The 24,507-nt window shown below is 40.7% G+C and overlaps 2 protein-coding genes across 6 annotated transcripts; both read right to left on the bottom strand.

Annotated features, from left to right (window-relative positions):
• Positions 1–307: 307 nt before the first annotated feature.
• eif4e2 (eukaryotic translation initiation factor 4E family member 2) lies at positions 308–12,271 on the bottom strand. 2 transcript variants are annotated; one of them, XM_061694713.1, is made up of 8 exons: positions 11,933–12,271; positions 10,655–10,766; positions 9,043–9,177; positions 8,049–8,153; positions 7,825–7,977; positions 7,505–7,645; positions 1,526–1,602; positions 308–1,433 (listed from the first exon to the last, which is right to left on the bottom strand). In XM_061694713.1, the coding sequence occupies exons 1-7, from the start codon at positions 11,950–11,952 to the stop codon at positions 1,567–1,569; spliced, it is 702 nt and encodes a 233-aa protein (XP_061550697.1). In that variant the 5' UTR covers positions 11,953–12,271; the 3' UTR covers positions 308–1,433; positions 1,526–1,566. The 2 variants fall into 2 exon arrangements, with proteins under 2 accessions (XP_061550697.1, XP_061550696.1); XM_061694712.1 differs by having other exon boundaries at positions 7,509–7,645.
• Positions 12,272–13,779: 1,508 nt separating this feature from the next.
• On the bottom strand, positions 13,780–24,287 carry capn10 (calpain 10). Of its 4 annotated transcripts, none has more exons than XM_061694866.1 (14): positions 24,066–24,287; positions 22,725–22,947; positions 22,205–22,336; positions 21,925–22,121; positions 21,434–21,669; positions 21,219–21,360; positions 19,955–20,121; positions 19,366–19,406; positions 19,165–19,254; positions 18,894–19,096; positions 18,414–18,666; positions 18,156–18,346; positions 16,150–16,195; positions 13,780–15,659 (listed from the first exon to the last, which is right to left on the bottom strand). In XM_061694866.1, the coding sequence occupies exons 2-14, from the start codon at positions 22,866–22,868 to the stop codon at positions 15,630–15,632; spliced, it is 1,872 nt and encodes a 623-aa protein (XP_061550850.1). In that variant the 5' UTR covers positions 22,869–22,947; positions 24,066–24,287; the 3' UTR covers positions 13,780–15,629. The 4 variants fall into 4 exon arrangements, with proteins under 4 accessions (XP_061550850.1, XP_061550849.1, XP_061550848.1 ...); XM_061694865.1 differs by having other exon boundaries at positions 19,165–19,406; positions 21,925–21,935; positions 22,032–22,121; XM_061694864.1 differs by having other exon boundaries at positions 19,165–19,406.
• Between the last annotated feature and the right edge of the window lie 220 nt (positions 24,288–24,507).

The following is a 24,507-nucleotide window of genomic DNA, read 5'->3' as shown; positions in this document are numbered from 1 at the left end:
TCAGATTTGTATTGATGTGAAGGCATTAAAAAAAAAAAAAAAAAAAAAAAAGACACTAAAAGACCAAATATAAATTTTTCCAGGTGGAAGAAGTGGTATTTGATTGAATGCTGAGCAGGACATGGTTTCAGCACATTCAGTGGACTCCCCGTAGTATATGAAAACAGCTTGAGTTTTTTTTTTATATACAATTTTTGTAATCATTCGAATTTGTCAGTGATAACAGTCAAATTTACATTTTAACTTTACAGGGACTATAAAAGTCCACAGAGCTCAAACATTTAAGTATTAAAGACACAGACACGTGTTACCAGCAGCTGCATATTTTCCAATTTATTGCTTTTATCCATCAAGCGTACATCTCGATCGCACCTCTCTCTCCTTTTACACAACAGCACCCGTCACCACACCACCGAACACTGGTGGTCTTACAGTTTTGCTATGTTCAGTATCCAATAGATGGAGAAAAAAATAATAATAATTTAAAAAAAAAAAATCTTAACTTTTGTGGAATTCCATACCCAGCTTCATTTCATGGACTACAAAATAGTAAAAGCAGAGAGCGTCTGTTTTTTAGCTCGTCCACGACATTAAAGCATAGTCCATTCCTTGGACTAGTTAAGAACAGCGTGGCAGTCGGTTCATAAGATGCCCAGTGTATACGTATATATATATATATCTTCCCCCTCCTCCTCCTTTAGAATTCCACTTCCAAGCCAGAGAAGGAGAAGAAGAATTTTTAATGACCTATCTTTATAGATATACAGTATACACTAACAGCAGAAATTTGGAAATGAACAGAGGAATTGTCGTTAAAATACAGTACAGCATTAAAATAACATCTACCACAAACCCTGTTTGAGTCCCGAAAGCAGTAGAACAAGTCATCTGATGTGAACACACAATGAAAGTCGAAAAAGGGTTGATGTATTTAGCCAAGAATATTTTTGTCAACAGCTTTTGAACAAATAGCTGAACACCACCAGTCCACGCTTACAACTTGCTATAAAAGTGTGTGTGTATCTATATCTACATATCTACATACACACGTATATATACATATATATACATACACACATATATATATACATATATATATATATATATATATATATATATATATATATATATATATATATATATATATATATATACACACACATATACATATACATATACATATATATATATATATATATATATATATATATATATATATATAGGTCCTCTGGTTAGCTAAAAAAATAATGCAAGTTTCTCTCTTCTGCTCAAAGGGCTTTCTGGCCGCTCCCGAGCTGAGAAAAAGGAGGAATGCTCTTCCCGTCTCTTGTTCCCGGCCTTCGCTCGGTTAATCCACGCAGAGGGTATCCTCCACCCCACCCGGACACGTTATATGCCCTCGCCATCCACCACAGCAACATTACATAACACACCTGTAAGCAAAGATGCGACAAGCGCGCTTTATAGTGCTGCGTTACAAAATTGGATGAATGGGTGGGAGCAAATGAAAGAAGCGGTTGACAACCTTGCAGAGGTCTGTGGCGGCAGTAGGGCTAACGTCCACCGCTAGCATTCACCAGACCATGGAAGTCTTCCCAGGCTCTGCAAACGAGCAACAGATCATTCCAGATTCCCACGAGTTTACTTCAACATAAACAGCCACAGACTACTACGCATCGTGTAGTTTTGCTACCTAGTGTGTAAATTAGGAAATTAGTTTCATCAACTCTTTAAAACTAGAAATGGAAATACTGTGGTACATTGACTTGACCAGGGCTGCAGCTATTGAATTTTTTTTAAAATCAATTATTCTACCGATTAATTGGATAAAAAAAAAATATTTTGCATTATGAAACAAAACAAAAATGTGTACGTGAGGTGCAGGTATTGTTGTTGTCCACATGGGGTTGCCATCCTGATGGTCCATACTATAATATCTGTAACTTTGACAGTGTGGGGCCTGACCTGGTGAATGATGTGGGAGTCAGCGAATGAGAGTTTAGAGTTGGTTGCTGCGAGCTCAGGTTAACTGGCCAACCATTAGCCAGTATTTGTGTTTAATTCCTGGGCGTCCGTTGTGGCCAGTGTTGGGTAGTAACTAATTACATGTAACAACATTATGTAATTTAATTACAAAATGTATGTAATTGTAATTCCATTACACTACCGGGAGAAAATGTGTAATTAAATTAGTTACTTTTGGAAACTTCCATGATTACAATTTTAGTTACATTTGAAAAATAACTGCAAAATCTCTTCCTCATTCTAAAGCACACACTTGTGATTGGCTCTCTCTGGTCATGTGCCGTTCTGTGTAGTCTCAAACATGGCATACAGTGCCATGAAAAAGTATTGGCACCCTTCTCAAATTCTTATTATTTTTGCATAGTTTCCCCACTTTTATGTTTAAGATCATCACACAAATGTAAATCTCTGACAAATATAACCAAGTGAACTTAAAATGCTGTTTTTAAATAATTTCAATTAAGGGAAAAACTATTCAAAGCTACCTGGCCCTGTGTGAAAACGTAATTACCCGCTTTGTTAAATCATGAATTAATTGTGACTAATCACAACTTCTGGTGAATTTTCACTGATCACACAAGCCTAATTACCTGACCTGTTTATTCAAGAAATCACTTAAACAGAACCTGTCTGACAAAATCAAGTTGGACAAAAGATCTAAAAAAGCTTCAACAAAATGCCACGATCCAAACAAATTCAAGAACAGTCGAGAAATCAAATAATTGACATCAGTCTAGAAAGGGTGACAAAGCCTTTTCTAAAGCTTTAGGATTCCAGCGGATCGTAGGGAGACCCATCCACCCATTTTCTGTACCACTTATCCTCACTAGGGTCGTGGGCGTGCTGGAGCCAGCTATCCCAGCTATCTTCGGAAGAAAGTTGAGGTACACCCTGAACTGGTTGCCAGACAATCGCAGGGCAAACAACCATCCGCACTCACATTCACACCTAAGGGCAATTTAGAGTCATCTATTAACCTACCATGCATGTTTTTGGGATGTGGGAGGAAACAGGAGTACCCAGACAAAACCCACACAGGCACGGGGAGAACATGCTAACGCCACACAGGCAGGGCCGGGATTTGAACCCCAGTCTTCAGAACTGTAGGCAGATGTGCCAACTAGTCGCCCACCGCGGCATAGGGAGAGCCATTAACCTCAAATGGAGAAAACATGGAACAGTGGTGAACCTTCTCAGGAGTGGCCGGCCTACCAAGATTACCCCAAGAGAACAGCAATGAGGCCAGGAGGCCACAAAGGAACTCAGTACTACTTCTAAAGAACTGCATGCCTCCTTTGCCTCAGTTAAGAGGCAATAACAACAACAATACCAACAATAAGGAAGAGACTGGGCAAAAATGACATCCATGGCAGAGTTCCAAGGAAAAAAACAGTGCTGAGCAAAAAGAACAAAGGTTCGTCTTAATTTTGCGGGAAAAGACTTCTGAAGGATTCCCAAGACTTTTGGGGGAATATTCTATGCACTGAAGATAGGAAAAATTTGCTTTTTGGAAGGTGTGTGTCTCATTACATCTGGCATAAATGTAGCACAGCATTTCGGAAAAACAACATCATACCAACAGTCAAACATGATGGTGGTAGTGTGATGGTCTTGGGCTGCTTTTCTCCATCAGGACCTGGACAACTTGCTGTGATTGATGGAACCATGAATTCCAGTCTTTAACAGAAAATCCCAAAGGAGAATGTTCAGCCATCAATTTGTGACTGCAAGCTGAAGTGCACTTGGGTTCTGCATCAGGATAACAATCCAAGACACCAGCACGTCAACCTCTGATTGGCTTGAAAAACAAAATTAAGGTTTTGGCGTAGCCTAGTCTAAATCCAGACTTGAATCTGGTTGAAATGCAGTGGCATGATCTTAAAAAGGCCATTCATGCTTGAAAACCCTAAATTCTTGCTTAATTCAAACAATTCTGCAAGGAAGAGTGGGCCAAAATATCTCTACAGAGATGTGAAAGACTCATTGCAAGTTAGAGAAAACGCTTGATTTCACTTGTTGCCACTGAGGATGGCCCAACCACTTATTAGGTTTAGGGGACCATTACTTTTTCTACACAGCAGCAGATAACTTTTTTTCCCCTCCTATTTACATTTGTGTGGCGGCACGGTGGGCGACTGGTTAGAGCGTCTGCCTCACAGTTCTGAGGACCGGGATTCAATCCCTAGTCCCGCCTGTGTGGAGTTTGCATGTTCTCCCTGTGCCTGCGTGGGTTTTCTCCGGGCACTCCGGTTTCCTCCCACATCCAAAAAACATGCGTGGTAGGTTAATTGAAGACTCTAAATTCCACGTAGGTGTGAATGTGAGTGCGAATGGTTGTTCGTTTATATGTGCCCTGCGATTGGCTGGCAACCAGTTCAGGGTGTACCCCACCTCCTGCCCGATGTTAGCTGGGATAGGCTCCAGCACTCCTGTGACCCTTGTGAGGATAAGCGGCTCTGAAAATGGATGGATGGATAGATTTACATTTGTTTGATGATCTTAAAGGGGGAAACTATGCAAAAATAAGAATTTGAGAAGGGGGCTAATACCTTTTCATGGCACTGGATTTTTCCAAATATGACCTTGAAGCATCACCGTGTGGTGCTATCTATTTGTCTGATTTAGAAAGGCTTAGACTCATAGTCACAACTTTTAACACATAAAAGAACATTAACTTTTGAACAGTTTCATCTTTATAATTATAATTTTTTAATTTGTATTTTTCATTCAAAATTAAGTCATCAAAATATAATCAAATGCAATTAGTTATATAACATTGACAAAGTAATTGAAATGGTTATACTACTATTTTATTTTCAACAGGGTAATTTGTAATTGTAACCAACTACAATTCCAAAGTACAGTAACTTTCCCAACAATGGTTGTGTCAGCTCGTTTATGTATGTTTATTATGCATGTGCTTATTATGTCTTTATTTTGTTAATTTGCAGTGGTAGGCTATATTAAATTAGCTAACATCGATACCGTGTGTTGGCGATCATCGGCGTACTCTTGTGGTACGTTAGTTAATTCTGCTTCGCAGTGACACATTGCAATTTGTGATCTTCTTTATAAGTGTGAAATGATCCCAATCTGAACTTTGTCAGTCTTTTACACACTCTTTGCTCCTGGCTCAACACAATCGTGACACGTATTTCTACAAGGAATGTTGCGTGAGTCTGCAGTAACATCAGTATGTTTGGGAAAATTATCACTGCAAAGCTTAGAGGCCGACATTTGGCTTCAGACTTTTTTGAAATCAAATTATTTGATTAAACGTTTCAGCCCTAGATGACAGACTATAGTTTACTTAGTTTAATTTGTTCCATGACCAAGCTTGTAACTCATTTACTTGTATATCAAATCATTTTCAATGTTTAAATTAACTGAAATGCCTTTACTCTGTTCTAGCCTGCCCAAAAAAACACCCCAATATTTTTGTTACCCATGTCAATAAAGCCAAACAGCACTGTATAGAAATAGACTGGTTTTATTAAGTGTACGCACTGTAGCATTTGAGTGCTGGGTATGTGTCTTTAAAGAGCGTGGTCTAATAAGTGACATCAGAAGGTTGAGTAGAGTTGGCTAATTAGTCTGTGTGTGAGTTGTGGTCTACAACAGCTTCTTGCAAATGTTCTCATTTTCTATTTTGGGTGTTTGACTGTTGTCCCATTCAATAAACGCCTGAAAGAGCATTGGCGACTGTGACTCTCCTTGTCCACGTGAAAGCATGACAGTAACTTAATTGCACCTTTTGTTTACACTTCACTCTTGTGGTGGCTGTAGCTGAAGTTCGCTCGTAACAAGAAAATTTGGCTTGTGACAGCTTGAAAAACTCATTGAGGCTCTCGTGAGTAGAGGTACCACTAGATGTACCTTTTGACATTTTTGTTTGGTGGTGTGCCGTGGGATTTCTCATGTAAAATAAGTGCTATTCCTCAAAAAAGGTTGGGAGAAACAGTACTGTATATGCAACACAAACAAATATCAACATGCTACAAAACATAATTGTGAAAACATATACAATAATAAGACAAAAAAGAGATGCATTTGGGGATGATTTACTAATAATTCAATGTGGGAGTTGCCTGTAGAAGTGAGGAGAATTTTTGTAGTAGGGGTGGAAATTAGAGATGTCCTTAATTCTTTTCTCAAACACTATTAATCAAGGTTTATTTGTAATTTGTATATTATTGTAATTTTTAGACGGTGGAAGGTCTAATAATTGTTCAATAAAAATTAAGGGGCAACATTTTTAATCATCACCAAATATATATTTGTTTTAATAATGCCAATTTTTCACATTTAGAGGTCAGTGTGTTTCCCGCCTTTAACATGTTGTTGCAGATATGACATTATTTAAATATTAAAGGGGACATACTATGAAAATGTGACTTCTAATTGTAATTGTTTGGATACAATAGTTGTGTCTCTGGAATGCCTGCTTACCCATCAGGTTTGAAATTAAACAAGGCAGTAAATCTTTTGTTATCGGCCTATTTCTAAAAATGGGCCTGCGAGCCAAGCGTCGTGAATTTTGCCAGATTGTGATTTACCAATTTACATAATACCGCCTGCCCCATGTCAAATTTCGGCCCCCGTGACTTGACAGCTAGGCTGGGCAAAAATCGGCTATTTCCAAGATACAGCCCTCATTTGGCCGTTGGACTGAATAGAAGCGAAGAAAGTAAGCAACGCTGCAGTGTTAGCACAAATTAGCATGAGCTAACAGCATTATCAGCATTGGCTTCTACTAACTGGCACAAACTCGAATGTTCGGCCAAGTTGTTGACATGTGGGGTAAGGGGTATTTGTATTTGGCGATGTGTGCACTGCATGCATGGATCCAAATACTAATTGACAAGGAAGTGCTGCCTCCATCAGTAAAAATGATTTTATTGGATTTTTATTTATTGGATAACAAGCAGTTAAAATTATTTTATCTTTTGCTTTTTTTGCCCCCACATACTCAGGGGCTACACTTCCACAAATAGAAACCACTCTCATAGTCACAACCCCCTAGCTCTGCCCCCGGTTGTCATGGTAATGAAAGCCTTATGTTGCAGTAGAATGGGCGGGGCCATTTTGATGAGAGTATCAAAACAGGGTAAGTTTTGGGAAGCTATTAAAAAAGGAGTTTAAATTATGCTGTAATTCTTTATCTTTGGGGTAGTTTGACAAAAGCATGTCACGTGGTATTAAAACACCCGGGAACTGTGTTAAATTACAGTGAAAAAAATTCACAATGTCTCCAAGTTTCATTTGAACATACAAGTGTAACAGTACGTTATCCACTGTAAGAAAAAAACTTTTATTTCCTTGACAATATTGGAAGGCTGTTTGAGAAATGACTTGAGTGATGAATCAGTAACTTAGCTTTGTGTTTCCACTGCACCAATTATAAGAGTAAAAATGTATAAAGTATGTGCATGCATGTGTGGTGCGTGATAGAGGTAATAAAAAGAGGTGGGAGACATACATACTTAATGCTGTCTGTGTGCGTCTTGTACTCCATGATGGTGTTGGGGGGCAGGTTGAGGACTCGTCGCAGTGTGTCTCTGATGCGGGCCGTGGTGGCCTGGTCGCTGGCTGTTTTGTTCCAAATGGAGATGATGTCCTCCTGCATGCAGCAAAGACCAAACAAGGTGTCGGTTGAGCGCATAGGTGTGAAAAAGTTGTTTAATCGCGGAACGCATTGTAGTTATAATGGTGAAACTACATAAATCGTTACTCTGGGTAGAATGGTACATGTAAAAATAGAGTGTTGCACTCTTCCTATATGTGTGTTTGTGTGACTACCTGGAAGCGGACTGACACGACAGCACCACAAATCTCCTCGCCAACCATGAACTGCTCTCCCAGCATGGCCAAGATCAGGTTCTCCCAGCAGCGGGACGCCAGACCTTTCCTCAAACGGATGATCCACTTGCCGCCCATCTTGTTGGCGTCATCCTTTACACACAAACAGTCAGATTAGAATAGTATTGAATCCTACCACAATCTAAAAAACAAGACACTCTCACCTCCCACATGGGTTTGATGCCTTCTTTGAAGAGATGGAAGTCACTGTGGCCCGTTACGTCGCCGGGTCGGATCATGTGACTGTAGAAACGCCAGAACTGCTCCACCTTGGGGAGAAATGTATGACATCATCAGGAAGGCGGATTACCTTCATCAACATGGACAGAGGTCAGACAGAACATGTAAAAAAGTTGATACTGCCCGGAAAAGTTTAAGCCATTTAACGAAAATATACATTATGCACCCCAAAATCATCCATTTGTTTTTTTTTTTTTTTTTTTTAATAAACTGGATATAAAAAGTCTACACAACCCTGTTCAAATGCCATGTTTTTGTGATATAAAAAAGCATGACCAAGATAAATCATTTATAAACATTTTCCACCATTAATGTGTCTAGAACATGCACAACTCAAATACAAAATAAATAAATAAAAATCATGGGAAAGTAAAAATAAACAGATAATCTCCCTGCACAAGTGTGCACACCCTCCTTTAACTGTGAATGTGGCTGTCTGTTTCATTATTTACCACCACCATTGTTTACCAACAATAAATAATTCTTAATTCAAATATCTATTACAATGTAGCCCAAGTGAAAATGTAGTTTACAACAAAATACAATATGGAAGGATCATCATTGGAAAATAGGAACAAATAACCTAATCAGGCTGGGACTGAACTTTAAAGGTGTCTAACTCCCCAGAAAACACACTAACAGACGGTTTACATGCTTCTATAGGTGCTGCTCTTTTACCACTTTTAATTTTTCCGTGTGAACAACGGCATTTATGAACTGAGATAATTACAGGAGTCATTTTCCTTAGGGGAAAAAGACGGTATCTAATTGGGAAAATGCATCTCCCCAACTAGACGTGACAGCGTCAATATTAGAGTCAGTGGAGGAAACTAATTGAGGAAGTGTGATACAGAAGTTGAGCTAGGATTTTATAGGAGGAAACAACTTTGAATATGCGCTGAAGAGGGTATGACCGACCGAGGCGAAGCTGCCGATCTGTTTGATATTCTGCTCGTAGCTCTGAGTGCTGGCCGGCCTCCCTGGGTTCCGTCTGGAGTACCAAAATGTGTAGTTGTACTGAAGAGGGTGCTCACCCACCCCCGGAATCACCATCTATGGAAGAACAAAAGAAGAACAGGAAGATAAAGTGGTTGTAAACGCAAGACAGTGTCACCAGCGCTGCACAAGCTGGCATTTTCAACCATGTCACTGTTGTGTATAAACGCTAGGTTGGTCTTGGCTCAAAAAGCTCTAACATCATAAAAACGGTTATCTTACCAGCTTTGGTGTTATTTTGAACTGCAATTGCACAATAACCTCACTGTAACGCATAAACAGTTGGAAAAACTGCTCCTAAAACAATTTTCAGAAGAAGAACCGCAAATGACAGATTGTCTTTCCTACTGCAAATGTGTCTGCTGATTTTGTGGCTTTTCACACAGGTAAATACTGTTTTGTTTCTTCACTAAGCATGCCCAATTTCTCTGGAAAAGGTGTATTACACGAGCGTCACACCATCTGATTAGAGCTTTTTAGAGATTTCTCGTAGATGCAGGTGAAACAGCGCAGATAACAAGCAGTTAAAAAGTTTAAACTACCGAGACGCCATCATTTGTCACTGATTTGAACATCTTTTCCCAATCTTTACAGAGTTTCCCCAAAATACAGAGCCGCATCAACAAATACACGTGGCTCAGACATACTAAGGAAGGCATTCTTTGCAATATATGCCAGATGCATTGTCGCACTTGCTGCTGCTCTTGTAAGACAGCCATCCACAAACTATAGGTTCCTGTATTTGTATCTAATGTACATCCTTCCCGATGAAAATCTCCTCCTCGTCAGCGAGTAAATCCAACTTCCTTTATCAGAAAAAAACAGTTGTTGCATTTAGCTATCCTTGGGTGTAAATTTAGCATAAAACAGTCCCACTAAAATACCAGCTTTATGCATAGAATCCAGCTTTACATAACAGTCCCTCAGTTTTGCTTCCTTAATGCACTGTTTTCATTTATTATAACCCCTCCATAATCCATCATCCCTCTTTTATTCTTTGTTATCAGTAAATTACTTCTCTCACTAAATGTAGCTGCCATGAAATGAGACTGCACTGATTTTCACAGTTTTACCAGAATTGGTGGTGCTCCAAACTAGATTTGAACTGGCATATTGTTAAGTTTAAATCACTTTATTGAAAGTTATACTTTTTTTTTATTACATCAAAAGTAGAGTGCTGGCATTCTGCTCTTAATTTATCAATTAAGTCATTTTATGTTACTTGAGGACCAATTTACGCTCCAACGGGGAAATCCGCAGTGCTGTGACAGGTTTGACACACGATCACTTCCTGTGCCCGGTTGTGTTGAACGTATTTTATACATTACACAAGAGGCTGGCACTGATGCCATTACACATCTAATTTTTTTCTGATTGAGGGATGCTGTGTCTCTGTGTGAATGCGCACAATGTAGCCACAATATCTGGCCTGAGCTGGGTTCTGTTTCAGAGCTCATAAATCATCCGTTGTCATTCAGATGTGCAAATCTTGGTGGCTCTCTGTGCAGCAACTGTTTAACAAATCAAAACTTACTTTTTTCCTTGTGGAGAGCTGCTCCTTGTCATTGTCTTCAATTTTTTCCTTCTCGCCATCTTTCGGTGAGCCTTGTTCCTGGTCGTGGTCACCGCTGTCGTCATCTTTCAGACTGGAGTTGATGGAAACAAACGTCACTTGTTTCGCATTCCGCGTTTATTTGAAAGCTCCGGGGGGTAATGTCATTTTATCTTGCGTCGCAGCTTCAGGGTCTATCGACAGAACCTGACACGGTGAAGCCTAACTTAAGGCACGTAGGTGGCAATCGAACGGCGCTCACATTACGCACACTCACAAATTTGTCCCCAACTACACAGCGTTATGGCTAAAGATTCTAAAGTCTTCCCAGTGGTTTTGCAGGCACAAGTCTGCATAACCTCATTCGTGGTGTGTTGAAATGACTAATATGCAGTTTTCCTTTTTTTTTTTTATTAAACATGAGCCAGCTGCCTGCAATATTGCACAATTCAGTGGTTACAAATCCTTTTTACACTGAGAACCTAACGTGTGTATTCCTAAAAAGTACTTTAATATTATTTGAAGCCACTGTGACATAATGCAGTTTTGCACTGCTAAATAAAAATTGCACCTTCATAAATGTTTAAAGAAAAAGACTTGCCAAAGATTAAATGCAAATGTATTACACTTAATAGTTAAATACAACTGAATGAACTTAGGCAGTGATTCTTTCACATATCACAAGACACCGAGTTTGATTGGATCAGTGCACAACATTGGTAACTGGAAAGATAAAAATGACGACGTAGTACTTGAAAGAAGATATAAACAGTAGTTTTAAGAATTAAATGCCAACGACTATGGGTGCATAAATGGAAGGTATGTGCACACACCTGTTTAAACCATCCCCAGAGTTCGCCCTGGTCATTTTGCAAGCTACCTCTTCGCTGTTTCAGGCAGCAGTGGGCGTCTAGTTCACGCCGAGCCTCCACGCGTTTTCCCCGGCCACTCAACAACTACCGCTCCGTGGATTTGCGGCCAACACCTTCCTCCTGTGCTAAGCTAAAGCTAACAACATAGGAAGTTCCCCGTGATAATATGACGCACAGTAGTATTGGGTGTCACCATATCATTCGGATAGTAGTGTAAAACTATACCTCACACTCGTCTGGGTTTATTGTTTCACATTGCACGTTTTAATACATACAAAAAAAAAAAAAAAGCATGTTTTACACGCAACACTCATCAAAGTTACTTCCAAGCCCCGAGTGGAAAACCTCCACGGCTGCAGACGCTAGAAAGAAATGTTCATGTACTCACGCGTCAAATTTGTTGTTCATTATTTTCCTCGTGGGGCGACCTCAGCCTCCTGTCGTGAATTCCGCAGGAAGGGTAGCGCGCACGGTGCGTGGACGTGGACGCGCACGGCGTGTGGTCGCCGGCATTCCTGTTGGCTTGGAAAATAAATGTTATTTGTTGTATCGGGACAATGGTTTAAACTATATTAGATTTAGAGTGGTTCGATGACTTATTAGTCATTAATCCGCCACAATATTTTGTTCACCCTTTTTAAATAAATAGCACTGTATTGTATAAAACATAATAAAAGAACATTTAAATGAACTGTAATCATCATAAAGGGTAATGATACTGTACGTACTATATATAGTATTGATGTGTTGGCTGTGTGCCTTTCGGGGGCGTGGCCTAGTGAGTGACATCAGATAGTGTCGTCTGAAGCTTTTTTGTTGCCTTCAGTTTTTGTCTTGTGCTAGCTTTACATCAGAAGACTTTGTCAAAATTTGGACAGATTCTTGGAAAACTATCATCTCTCACCCGCTCACAAAGTAGAGATTTTCGTCACATAGTCTCAGACTTGAGTTTTCAGCCCAGCCCCTTTGCTTGCAAAGTTTCCTGTTTCCGGTTTGATTAGAGCTCATCTATTGGTTGTTGGTTGTGTGACGTCACTGATACTAAATGATCGAGATGACGGGAGTGCGCTGTGACTCTAGTAAAACTCCCACAATTTTCCTCTTACTTTTCAGTTTTTAGTCTGTGACAGTGAACATTCTTAGGTGTAAACCCAGCATTGGACTTAAGACAAAATTGTCAAATGAATCCTTCTGGACCAGTGGTACCCTGATTTAAGACGCGCCCCAATTTATAAATTTTCAAATTACGAGCTGTCGTTAGGTCGAGGTGAAGGAAAGCCGTGCACAGTCTCAGTTGCACAAATACAAAATGAAAACACTCGCAAGGAGTGACTCAAGACTCCAGCTTCTGGTGTCACTGACTAGGCCACACGCCTTAAAGGCAGACAGCCATCACACATGATATTTTATGACTTGTTTACTTCTTTACATCGTCTTTTACTGTTTTGACGCAATACAGTGATATTTTTGTATTGAAAAACGGGCTGGAACAGATTAATGGCGTTTCAATTGATTTCTATCATGAAATTTTGAAATACAAGTAAATTGAGTGATGAGCTTGGAATATATTTATCTCGTAAGTCAAGTTACCACTGAAACTGTATTAGATGTAGTTAAAAACTTTGTAATATTTATTTTGTGCTTAAAGTCCTTTCAGTTTATATACATTTTATTCACATTATAAGACACCTAAAACCTTCTGCCATTTAGTGGAAAAGCATTTAATTTTTCAGACTGTCACTATAGGTCGCTGGCATAAATCAAAATCATCTTTATTTGCCAAGTATGTCAAAAACACACACAAGGAATTTTTGTCTCCTGTAGTTGGAGCCGCTCTAGTACAACAACAGATGAGATGAACAAAGACATTATTTTGTTGTACATAAGTAATTCAGATCAATTAAGTGAAATTGGGACCCACTGCTCTAACCTGTAACCAGTGAACTATTAACATTTTAAGCCACTCTACATATTATCAATTGTGACTGTAGAATATTGTTACAATTTAGTGTTTTCATACTTGGCTTGCTGTTTTAGATGCTGCATTTTGCTTATAGTTTGGTTTCTTTTATCACTATGAAAAGCACAGGAAGTACTAGACAGCTTTTTTGTTTTTTTGCTTTACAGTAAAGCAACATTAAATTCTGTAACTGTAATACTCTTCTCGTGGGTTAGTTGTGCAGTCAAAGCCAAAGTTACACACATGCAACTTCTCATGAACTTTTTATTCTCCATAGGGACCTCAAATATATAGAAAAAAAAACTACAGTACAAAACAAATCTTTTATTCATTGGCTCAGCACTGTCTCACAGGGAGTCAATCATCAGGCCTTTCAATAACAGATATGGTGGATGAGCAGGAGGCAAATCCGCTGCCAAACGCACACAGCCTCAACACAAAACCAATTGGCGCTCTCTTCACACAGGCCGACCTCCTCTGATGAGCCGTGTCCCTTGTTTCATCCCTTGCATCCTGCTCCTTGTCATCTGTTTTCACTGCCACTTCGGAGGCTCTGTTCGGGTCAGAGCGGTGGTCCGAGGGGGGACGGAAAAGGGAGGCAGCGGATGGCTTCGGTACAGACATCATTTAAGGGCGTGCTGTGCGGGAGATTCATGGTGTGAACTCCCAGAAATGACAAAGTCTGTATTTGGAATCGTGTGCTTATCCCCTCCTCCCCAATCATTATGTAGGGATTTGTATACAGTGGACGATATACTGTAGTTCATTCTTCATCAGTCAAATGATAGTATAGTTGTCCCTTGATATACAACTTTAATTTGTTCCACAACCACCCTTGCAACTCAAAAGTCTCAACTCATCTTTCCCCATTGAAATGAATGGAAATACCATTATCTGTTCCAACCTCCCATTTTTGGAATGATTTTTTTAAATTAGAAAAGAGAACTCTATAATACTTCATAAACACATACAGTAATGAAACAAAAAGAGTATGTATGGCAACCAGTTCAGGGTGAACCCCGCCTCCTGCCCGATGACAGCTGGGATAGGCTCCAGCACGCCCGCAACCCTAGTGAGGAGAAGCAGCTCAGAAAATGGATGGATGGATGTTAGCATTAAGCTAGAGGAGGCTACATAATTTAATTTAATGCATGTGTAATTCTCTATGTTTTAAGTTTAATTTGACGGTAACCCACTGAGTGGCAATAAACCGCAATAAAGTCTTTTTTGAACATAATTAATTAATGATATCTGTCAAACTGCTGCTTGGAGTGAACAGAGTTGAGTCAACTGCCGACATACAGCGCTCGTATCTAAAGGTTGCGCTCGCATGTCAAAGTAAGAAAATCGTCACATCGACGACTCGTATCTTGACAAAGTCTTAAGTCGGGTCACTGTTTTAAGATGTGTGTATTTTATAACATAAACACAAAGAATTATGTCCGCTCCATGTTTTTTTCTTTTTTTATGTATCGGTGCAATGCTTCATGGGATATATTGCTTTTCCAGTGACCATTGGTTGTTCACTGCTTTTCATGATGCATTGTGGGATACATCGAGGGCACATATAGGGTATAACCTATGATTCTGAACAGCCGCACACATACACACACAGTGGACGCTGAGAAAGGAGTGTGCGGGGGACTGAGGGATTGGTAGACAACTTTGGCTCAGTGTGGCACGGTTGTGTCGCGTTGCGGTTTGGTTGGCTCAGCGGTCGCAGACCAACCCCGCTCACCCCTTGCCCACAGGGCTTCTGTGAGGACCTCATGAGAGGAGCCTTTGTTCCGGTCCGACGGGCGCATCAGTGACTGAATGAGCAACAGAGGTGGCGGCTTTCTTCAATGGCGGCTGTTTGTTTACACCAGCCAGTCCCGTCATAGTTCATTAGCAGCCCAGCCCACCGACAACCTCTGATGTCCTAATGGCCAATGAGTGCCTTGCTGTTCATCGGCCCTCAGCCTCAGAATTTCGGGATGAAGAGAAGCCCCCCGAGGCACAAATTTCCACTAAGTCACGGTGCACATGCATAGCCGTACATGTGCACACACACACACGTCTCGGTGGGGAGGAGGGGGAGTCCTTTCATCATGCGGCACCGACATCATTGAAGCGGCAAAGAGGGCTAGCTTCGCATCATAGAGATGTGAGACACCTGCCGCCCAGACACACACAACAAAGACACAAGCATTATTCACTGCTGCCATCTTCTGACCATGGAAAACACTGAAACTATACAAAAATAAATAAATAAATAAATAATTTAACCCCCACCTCGACACAGTTTGCTATTCACAAACTTTGCTATTGTTTTTTTCCCCAGTGGAACCTATTTTCTAATTAGCCTCACATTCACCAAGAAATATAGCAAAATTCTTTGGAATAAAAACAAAAAAACAAAAAAAAGGGGGGGCACAAAAATACATGTGGCATAAAGGGTGGCGCTGGGTTCGTGATTGTCAGTGAAGATATGTGTGTAGTGCGCCGTGTTAGTCAGTATAAAACACACTATAGAACAATAAGCAAACACATGGAGATTTTTTCTCATCACGTGTAGGGTCTCTAACATTTAAAAAAAAAATTGGATAAGATGTCAAAAATCGGTGTGTGCCCCACTTTACTATTCAATTATGTAATTTACTTACCTCCTGAATGGCTTTTCCCAGCTTTTCTTGGCTTTTCACAACTCTCCTGAAGGAGACAAATACAGATCCACTCTCACAAATACAGTTGTCCCTTGATTTACGAGTTTATTTCATTCTGTGACCACACACAAAACACTTGTACCTCAAATAATATTTCCCCATTGAAATAAAGGTAAACGCCATTAATCCGTTTCAGCTTCCGAAAAAAACACAAACAAAAGTTTTCAATATATGTATCGATTTAAAATCCAATGATCCAACTGGATCGAGCTGTGCTCAGCAAATCAGCCTTCTGAAGGTAGATATATCGATTTAAATAGTTTTAAAAGGTAATCAATTGATTGTATCGATACTAGGAAATAACACTCTGTATTTAAGCATGCCAGGCTTTATGCGGAGGTGTTGTATTTCCAAGAATAACGTCTGCAATTCCTTTTACTTTGCTTGATTTTTCAGTTACCACACAGCACTATGCACTGCTGCTTTGCACTCAAGGCTTCTTATTCGTCTCTTCTTCATTTCCTTTTCTACGCCCCACATCTAGTCACTCCTTTCCGTAGTGCCCGTAGTGGTTATACAAGACATCACAGTATATGTGTGTGCTGTTTAAGTTTAAGACATCCATCTGTCTGGTGGATGGCAGATGAGAAGGTGACTAGCGAGAAATTATCATTAAGGATGCATGTGTGTGCAAATTGCTGTGCACTTTGAAGCCATTCAAGCTGCTTATCTTAGCTTGCTAGCCGCTAACAACGACAGCAGAGTACCCTCGAGGGGAAACTCGGGCGCACAAGAACCAGAGGAGAACCAGCGACAATGTCAACTACTGGATGCTATTTCAAGCTCACATTTGTGCTCCAAAGAGCAGGTTTGTTCATTTATTTACCTCTCCATGTATTATTAACCCTATTCCTGAAAAAAACATTTCCCCCCCCCCCCAAGCACTCCCTCTTAATTCTAACACCAATTAAACATCTGTTTTCTAGAGAAAAAAAGGCCTAAAAATACAATCATAACTGAAATAATATAAATAACAATAAGTTGCTGTTTTCCTCTTTGTTTTGTTGCAAAACAATACAATCAATCAACTTTTATTAAGCAGACTCATATTCCCTGAGAAAACCCATACAGTACAGTACATAAGACACATAAAAGAAAAACACATCAGTAAAATCTTTATATTTAATGCCCATAATTAGTTTCTATACAAGTCCCTTACAAGAAACCAGAATCTAAGAAATTACAGCTGCACTGAAACAGTTTATAGGTATTTATTCCACTGTCACACTGGATGAATTTTTGGATAAAAAGTTACTCAATCGATTTCCAACCACTGAATCTTTTCAGATTGTATTGTTCTAAATGAACCAATATCGACCTTTAATCGAATCCACAATCACAAATCGTTATATGAATCGAATTGTTGCTAAAACAAATCGTTACACCCATAATACAACACAAAGATTTGATGATGAAAGACAAGAAGTCTATCGCAACTAAGCTAGGGTAATATTGTTTTTCACAGAGGATAACGAATATATGCCTGTGAGTATTATTGTATGCTCTGTCTGCATGTGCTTTTACCGGTGGGTTCAAATATTAATTGTTTAAAGGTTTGTAACTAGAGGAATATCAATGCTAGTTTCGTTAGCCTATTTATGGTGTTTCCCGTTACGTGTTAGCATTAAGCTAGCGGACTTTTGGCATAGTTGTGTGGGTTGTTTTGTACTTTTTTGTTTTATGTTTAGTTTCAAAGTAAACTTCAAATGGAAGTGGCAATAAAAACAGCTTGAACCAAGCACTTGGCCTCTTGTGTTGCAAAGTTCACTGCCACCCAAACTAGCGCTTGTAACTCAAGACCCAAAAAAAAAAAAAAAAAAAAACAGCTAAGTAATGGCTTATATCTCAAAAAACTCGTAAGTTGGGTCACTTGTAAATTGCGGTACAACTGCACCTGTGTGATAACAAAATCCAAACACATTGAAAAGCTAGGTATCAAAGCTAACCTGTTTATTCTCCGAGCAAGGCTGATGGTGAATTCTCCTACGCAGTCAGGCTGGTATGTGGATGGTACGACGAGGTAAGCTCCACATGGAAGAGAGCAGGACAAGCTAACATCCGGAGTGTGGCAGTGGGGAACACAACTGGCAACGGGGTCCTCACTGGGGATGGAATGAAATTGCTCTCCAGCTGGTATCTGGAAAGTCATCCAAGTCCGATTAAAACATGATTTGAGATTATTAAATGGATTGTGGACCAGTCACCTTATAAATATGGAAGCCAATGGGGAGCAGATCAGTGTCAGCACGGCTCTGGCGCAGGGTAACCTTGATGTTGAGGCCTGCCGTAACTGGCTCTTCACAAACCGTGAAAGGGAAGCATGGGTTCTGCCCGTGGAACGGGAAGTTCCTGCTTCCTCCTGCAGAGCTTCCTTCCACCCACGAGCCCCGGAAGTGACTGGTCTCCCACTCTCCGTCTGAAGTTAACGGCAGTAGAGGTGCTGGGCTCGACAGGGCACTAAGAGGACATGTTTCATGACAGATCACATCAACAGGATCATCAAAAATTATTATTAGCACACAAGCCTGTCATTTTTAACAAAATGAGGTCTCCTATAAACTCATTCTGGATTGTTTAATGGGTTGAGCATTACACTACAACATGAAGATGGAGATATGAATACTCCCTAAGCAAATATGATAACCATGACGGTCACCCCAATTTGCACCAAGCCGTTAGCATACCTGAGGGACGAGGAAGAGGAGGAGAAGACCCTGATGAGGAAGCGGGCCTCTGCTCCTGGCTGGTAGATGCTGGGGATCACAAGGTAGTGTCCGGGCTCCAGCTGACCAGGAAGCACCACCTCTCTCTGGTGGGCGTGGCAGTGAGTAGAAGCACATGGCGGTTTGTTCACAGTACGACTCAGATGAAAATGTTTCTTCTCCACCTGGAGAGAGAAAAAGTGATGGCACAAAGCTACACGCACAGCACTTTAAAACGTGTAATTTCACAAACCTTCCACATGTGTAAAGCGATTGCCTGGTAGTGCTGGCGCCTCACGTCATTCTCTGGGGGTCTGTCTGCATATTGCCTCCACTTCCTGTGCTGCAGCAGGGATATGAGAACCTCACCTTTTTCGTACATCTTGAGCCAAAACTTTGGGTTACTGCTGTAAGTGCTGCTGTTTCGACTTCCACCAGAGGATAGGCCATTTACCCAGCGTCCAGCGAGGTGATGCCGGTGAGGCAGCGGGTTTCCTGTTTGAGAGCGAAATACAGTTGTACCTTGATTTACGAGTTTAATTCATTCCGTGATCAAGCTCGTATCTCAATTTCCTTGTATATAATTAAATTTTCTAAGTAAATATTCTCCATTGAAATGTCCTTAATCCGCCACAATTTTTAACAAAAAATATATTTTTTAACAAGGAAATAATACCAACATAGTGTTTTGTAAATGAATAAATACAAGTAAATAGAATAGAAATAACAATTATTGTACAGTAAACACCTGCAGATTTACCTATTCGCAGATTCTTTTCAATTTTGTTTATTTTTTATTCTTAATCCTGAAACACTTATTAGCGGGTTATCCGCACTTATTCAAGAATGCTTTGGGTTAAAAATAAATAAATAAATGAATGCAATTATAATGTGCGTCAATTATCTGAATGCTTTCGCTATTAGCGGTTCGGCCCCGTCCTCCGCTCCACCGTACATTTTGTCTCGCAACAAAACTTGTGCACTCATAACTCAAGGTACCACTGTAAGTACAAATGAGACATATTATACTAGACGAGAATTACCAGTGTAGATATTTCGTAGGTGTCCCTCCTCACTGATTGGGTAACCTACTGTGACATCATCAAACTGGGACAGGAATTCGGTTTCATCCAACCAGAAGTCACCCTGTGCCGCCCGAGCTTGGATATCCGAAGCATCGACCGAATCCAGCGAACGCCATCCTGCCCCACTGGACAATGAGAGTAAGACTGAGCAAATTAGGTGACCTAAAGCAGACCATGTATAAAAACCATTGAGCAAATTAGATTGTCAGACGCAAACATTCCAGGCTCTCGTTAACTGACATAACCTTTCTTGTACTCACTGTACCATCTAATGAGAGTCAATATAAGAGCTGATATTAACAAAAAAAATTCATGGGCAATGGGCATGTGATAGGGACGGGCTGATTAATTGACCATTAAGAATTCTATTGATGGTCTTGAAACTATTAGGTTAAATTGGAACGTGCACAACTCGGTGCCTCACTGATTAAGTCTCAACTACTTGTGTGGCCTGAAAAAGAACAGGACATCAGCTATTGTTGCTGAGTTGCTGTCTATTTAAAAACATGTAACTCTAAATTTCATGACTTTCATCCATGGAAGGGTTCCAAAGCGAAAATCACTGCTGACAAAAAAGAACACATAGGCTCGTCTCACGTTTGCCAAAAAACATCTTGCAGATCCTCAAGAATTTGGGAGAAATATTGTGTGGATTGATGAGACAAAACCTGAACATTTTGGAAGGTATGCGTACAATCAAACATGGCGGTGACACTGTGACGGTCTGGGGCTGCTTTGCTCATTTGGACCTGGACAACTTGCTGTGATTAATGGAACAATGAATTCTGCTGTCTACTAGACAAGGCAAACAGGCCACCAGTTTGTGTCCTCAAGGTTCTTGGGTTACTGTACTGCAGAACGACGACCTGAAAAAAAGGGTTCCTGAGTGACCAAGTCAAAATCCTGACTTACTAAATCCAATTGAGATGCTGTGGTATGACCTTTAATGGGCAGTTCATGCTCAAAAACCCTCCAATATAACTGAGTTAAAACAATTCTGTGAAGAGGGGAGGGCCAAAATTCCTCCACAACAATGCAAAACACTTCACCAGTTATCACTGCTAAGGGTGGCACAACCAGTTTTTAGATTCAGGGTGCAATTACTTTACCACATAGGTTTGGATTTTTTTTAACTTTGTAAATAAAATCATCATTTACAGATATCATAATTGGTTTGATGATCTGAAACATTGCAGTGTGATAAATATCATGAACGCCTCACCCCTCTGTCCAGGCTCCACTCCAGCAGCACCTCCCCCAGGGGTTTCTGATCCTGAACAGTCGCACCCTGCTTCCTGCTACTGTCTTCACATCCAGCCATTCCATCACAGCCATGGCATGGTGTTGACCCAGCTCGCTGTCTCCTAACATTAAATAAAAATGGATGATCAGATGATGCCATGAAAATTTGTTAAAAGTCTACAAAACAAAACACACCTCCCGGGATGCTTTGAGTAGAGCAACTGAGTGCACAAGTGGCTCTCAGTGGATATATGATGTCCAGGTCCAGCCTTTGTCTCCTGGCCTGATTGTGGTTCTCCTTTGATGTGTGCTGCTCCTCCTCCTCTGAACCAAAGTGGGACAAACTCCAGCACTCTGCAAGACCCCCAGTCAGGTCCACTAAGGCCTCGGACACCTGCCCCGCCCACAGCTGCTCATATGAACCGTGAAGTCTTAAAAGTAAAGAGGAGGTACAAACGAGTTTGATTTCATATCCAGACGAGGGATGAGCATATGACTACATTTCCTTGATCAACTACAAAGAAAATGACTAGGGTTACATTATTAATATTATCATGTCATTGGCATTTTCTGCATCATAAAACATAGTTTGCATGTGGAAGAAAGGCCAAAACACATTTGTGTGCACATGGCCAAAGTTCCCATCCAAAATAGAATTGGATACAATAACTCTTCACTCTACTTACTTAGCATATCCCTTCTCCAGCAGAGCCACCCAGAAGGCAGAGGGGATGTGGCAGTGTGAGAAGCAGAGAACTGAATCAATACAAGGTAGGCGGTCATCAATGGTCACCTCTGTCCAGTGTCCCTTCACCCAAAAGTGAAAGTGAAAGGAACCTTTGTACTTGCTGTCACCCCACATGGGCTGGTGCGGTGGAAAGACCTACAAAAAGGTAAGAGTAAGAAAGTAAGAGTAATCTATCAAAGAAAGACTTAATGGTATCACAATTTTAGAGTGTTTCCTACCTTGTCCAGAAGATGTTTGTTCTTGAGCAACATGGAGCATGCACACAGAAACCAACAGTCTCCCAGCAAGCCTTGTTTGGCATGACTATGGTGGATGGTGGCAGGGAAGACAACTGGTGACTGGCAGATCTCCTGCACACACACAGACACAAGAAAAGAGAATAACTGCAATGAAAATGATATTTCTCTCTCATAATAACAGAAAAAAGAAAAATCTAACTTTTTCCTCACGATTAAGGATTTTATTTGCTTAACATTCCATAGTTATTTTACAATATTTTTTATTCTTTTAACATTACATTATTTGTACATTTGTTTTAGTGTGGCCCTGATATGTTTGATTGAATTGGAATTTAAATTGACATAGCATGTGTCAAAATATTAATTCTGTTTTGTGTAACTTGAGCATTAGTTAAACAAGTATGCCACAGTAATTTAAAAAAATGTCACCAACACAGACAGGGAGGGAAATTCTCAGTAGTGTTGCCAACTGCCCCAGGCTTCTTGGATTGGGTCTGACCTGTGGCCGTAGCCAGGTGATGTGGCCCTGTAGCCTGGAGATGGGTGTGGAACTGTCACAGAAAAGAGACGAGTCATCCGAGGGGAAGTCCCAGTCCTCAAAGAGAACCCCACTGCCACACTCCGTCCTTTCGCCTGCCTTCATGACAGCAACCTCCAACCAGCAGGTTGCTGTGTACTCTTAGCCAGCTATGAACACCATCACAGTCTTCATGGCTGTTTCACTTGTACAAGAGTAGAATAAACAAACTAATTACAATCCCCACCATGAAAATATATTCCCTAGACCAGTGTTTCCCAACCTTTATTGAGCCAATGCACATATATTACAAAAAAATAAATAATTCACGGCATGGTAAGTGACATATATCACTTCAACATACTTCCTTGACACCAATTACTACTTTCCTATTAGCCAGGGCAAATAAAATTATTACTTTGGTGGAACCTTGGTGTTGTTTTTTTAGGTTTCATTCATTCATAGTGTTTTTTCTTCTGCATTTGAGATGTCCTGTTTTGTTGGGGGTCCTTGAGTGAGTCTTCCCCAGGGCCTCCACCCAGCAGGACATGCCTGGAGGTGTTCAGGACACATCCTAACCCCTCAAGAGGACTGGTTCCAGAGTCCAAGTCGTGTGTCAAGGCGAGCCCAACTACATCCAGTCAGGGCCTTTCAACCTCAAACACCAGCTCAGGCTCCTTTCCTGCCAGAGAGTCCCGTTCTACGTCCATAGAGAAGCCTTCTGTAGCTAGGAATCGGACCGCCATGGTGCTCCTCACCTTCGGTCGCCGCTGGGCTCACACTGCACCCAACCCTAAAAGTGTGAGCCCAGGGGAAGGGAGACCCACGGTGTACCTTCGGGCTCCAAGGGTGCCGGCCCAGCTCCAGTGACCAGTGTCGGGAAACGTGTCCATGTATGTTTTCCATCATTGAGGGTCCGAGTTGTGCTTTGTCTGGTTCCTCACCTAGGACCTGTATCCCCTGGGTGACCCTACCAGGGACATGAAGCCCACCCAGCAACTTAGCTCCTAGGATCATTAGGGCACACAAACCCCTCCACCACAATAAGGTGGTAGCTAAAGGGTTGGTACTGTAATTATGACTTCATAGATTAGCATTGGTTAATGACAGACTACGGTGCGTTCCCACTTACGGACACATTCTGATTACGTCGAAGCCATAAGAACGAAATGCCGTCGTAAACCGAGGACCCTTGCACAATAATTTAAACACTGTTAAAGATAATGGAATTTTCGGGTTAAAATATATTTGGGTCAATATAAATCAGAACCCGTCTGTCTAAGCCATACGCAGTAAAACAAACCGTGTCGTATTAGCTCTCACCTGCTTCGAGCATCTTTCCCCTTGTCGTCATATCATAGAGGCTAGCTAGCGTTAGCCTGTACGTTGGAGATGATGCAGGGTCTTCACGTGAGCTCATCTTGTTATGATTTCGGAGTTGCTGTCATTCACGAGAGTGTGCACCAAATTGTTGGTACGTCTTTTATTATAAAAGAGAGCCGAGTTATATCATTTAGTGGGAACAAAGATTATGTAGATAAGGTCACTTCCGGTCGGTAAATTCATTAATACAGTGCATTTATTTTATGCTGTTCAACACTGCTGCCACCTACTGTTGGGATAGTGTACAACACGGTCATTCGCCCCCAGTTTTTACTGATTTAAGCGTCGAAATGTGTGCTTTTGTGTAAAATTGTAAAAGGTACATACTGAAATGTACATAAATACAAAAGTGAAAACGTCAAAGGAATTTAACATATTAATT

Source organism: Phycodurus eques, chromosome 13, assembly GCF_024500275.1.
Source record: "Phycodurus eques isolate BA_2022a chromosome 13, UOR_Pequ_1.1, whole genome shotgun sequence".
NCBI lineage: Eukaryota > Metazoa > Chordata > Actinopteri > Syngnathiformes > Syngnathidae > Phycodurus > Phycodurus eques.
Note: the sequence above shows the minus strand (reverse complement) of the source record. Positions and strands in the feature narration are given on the sequence as shown.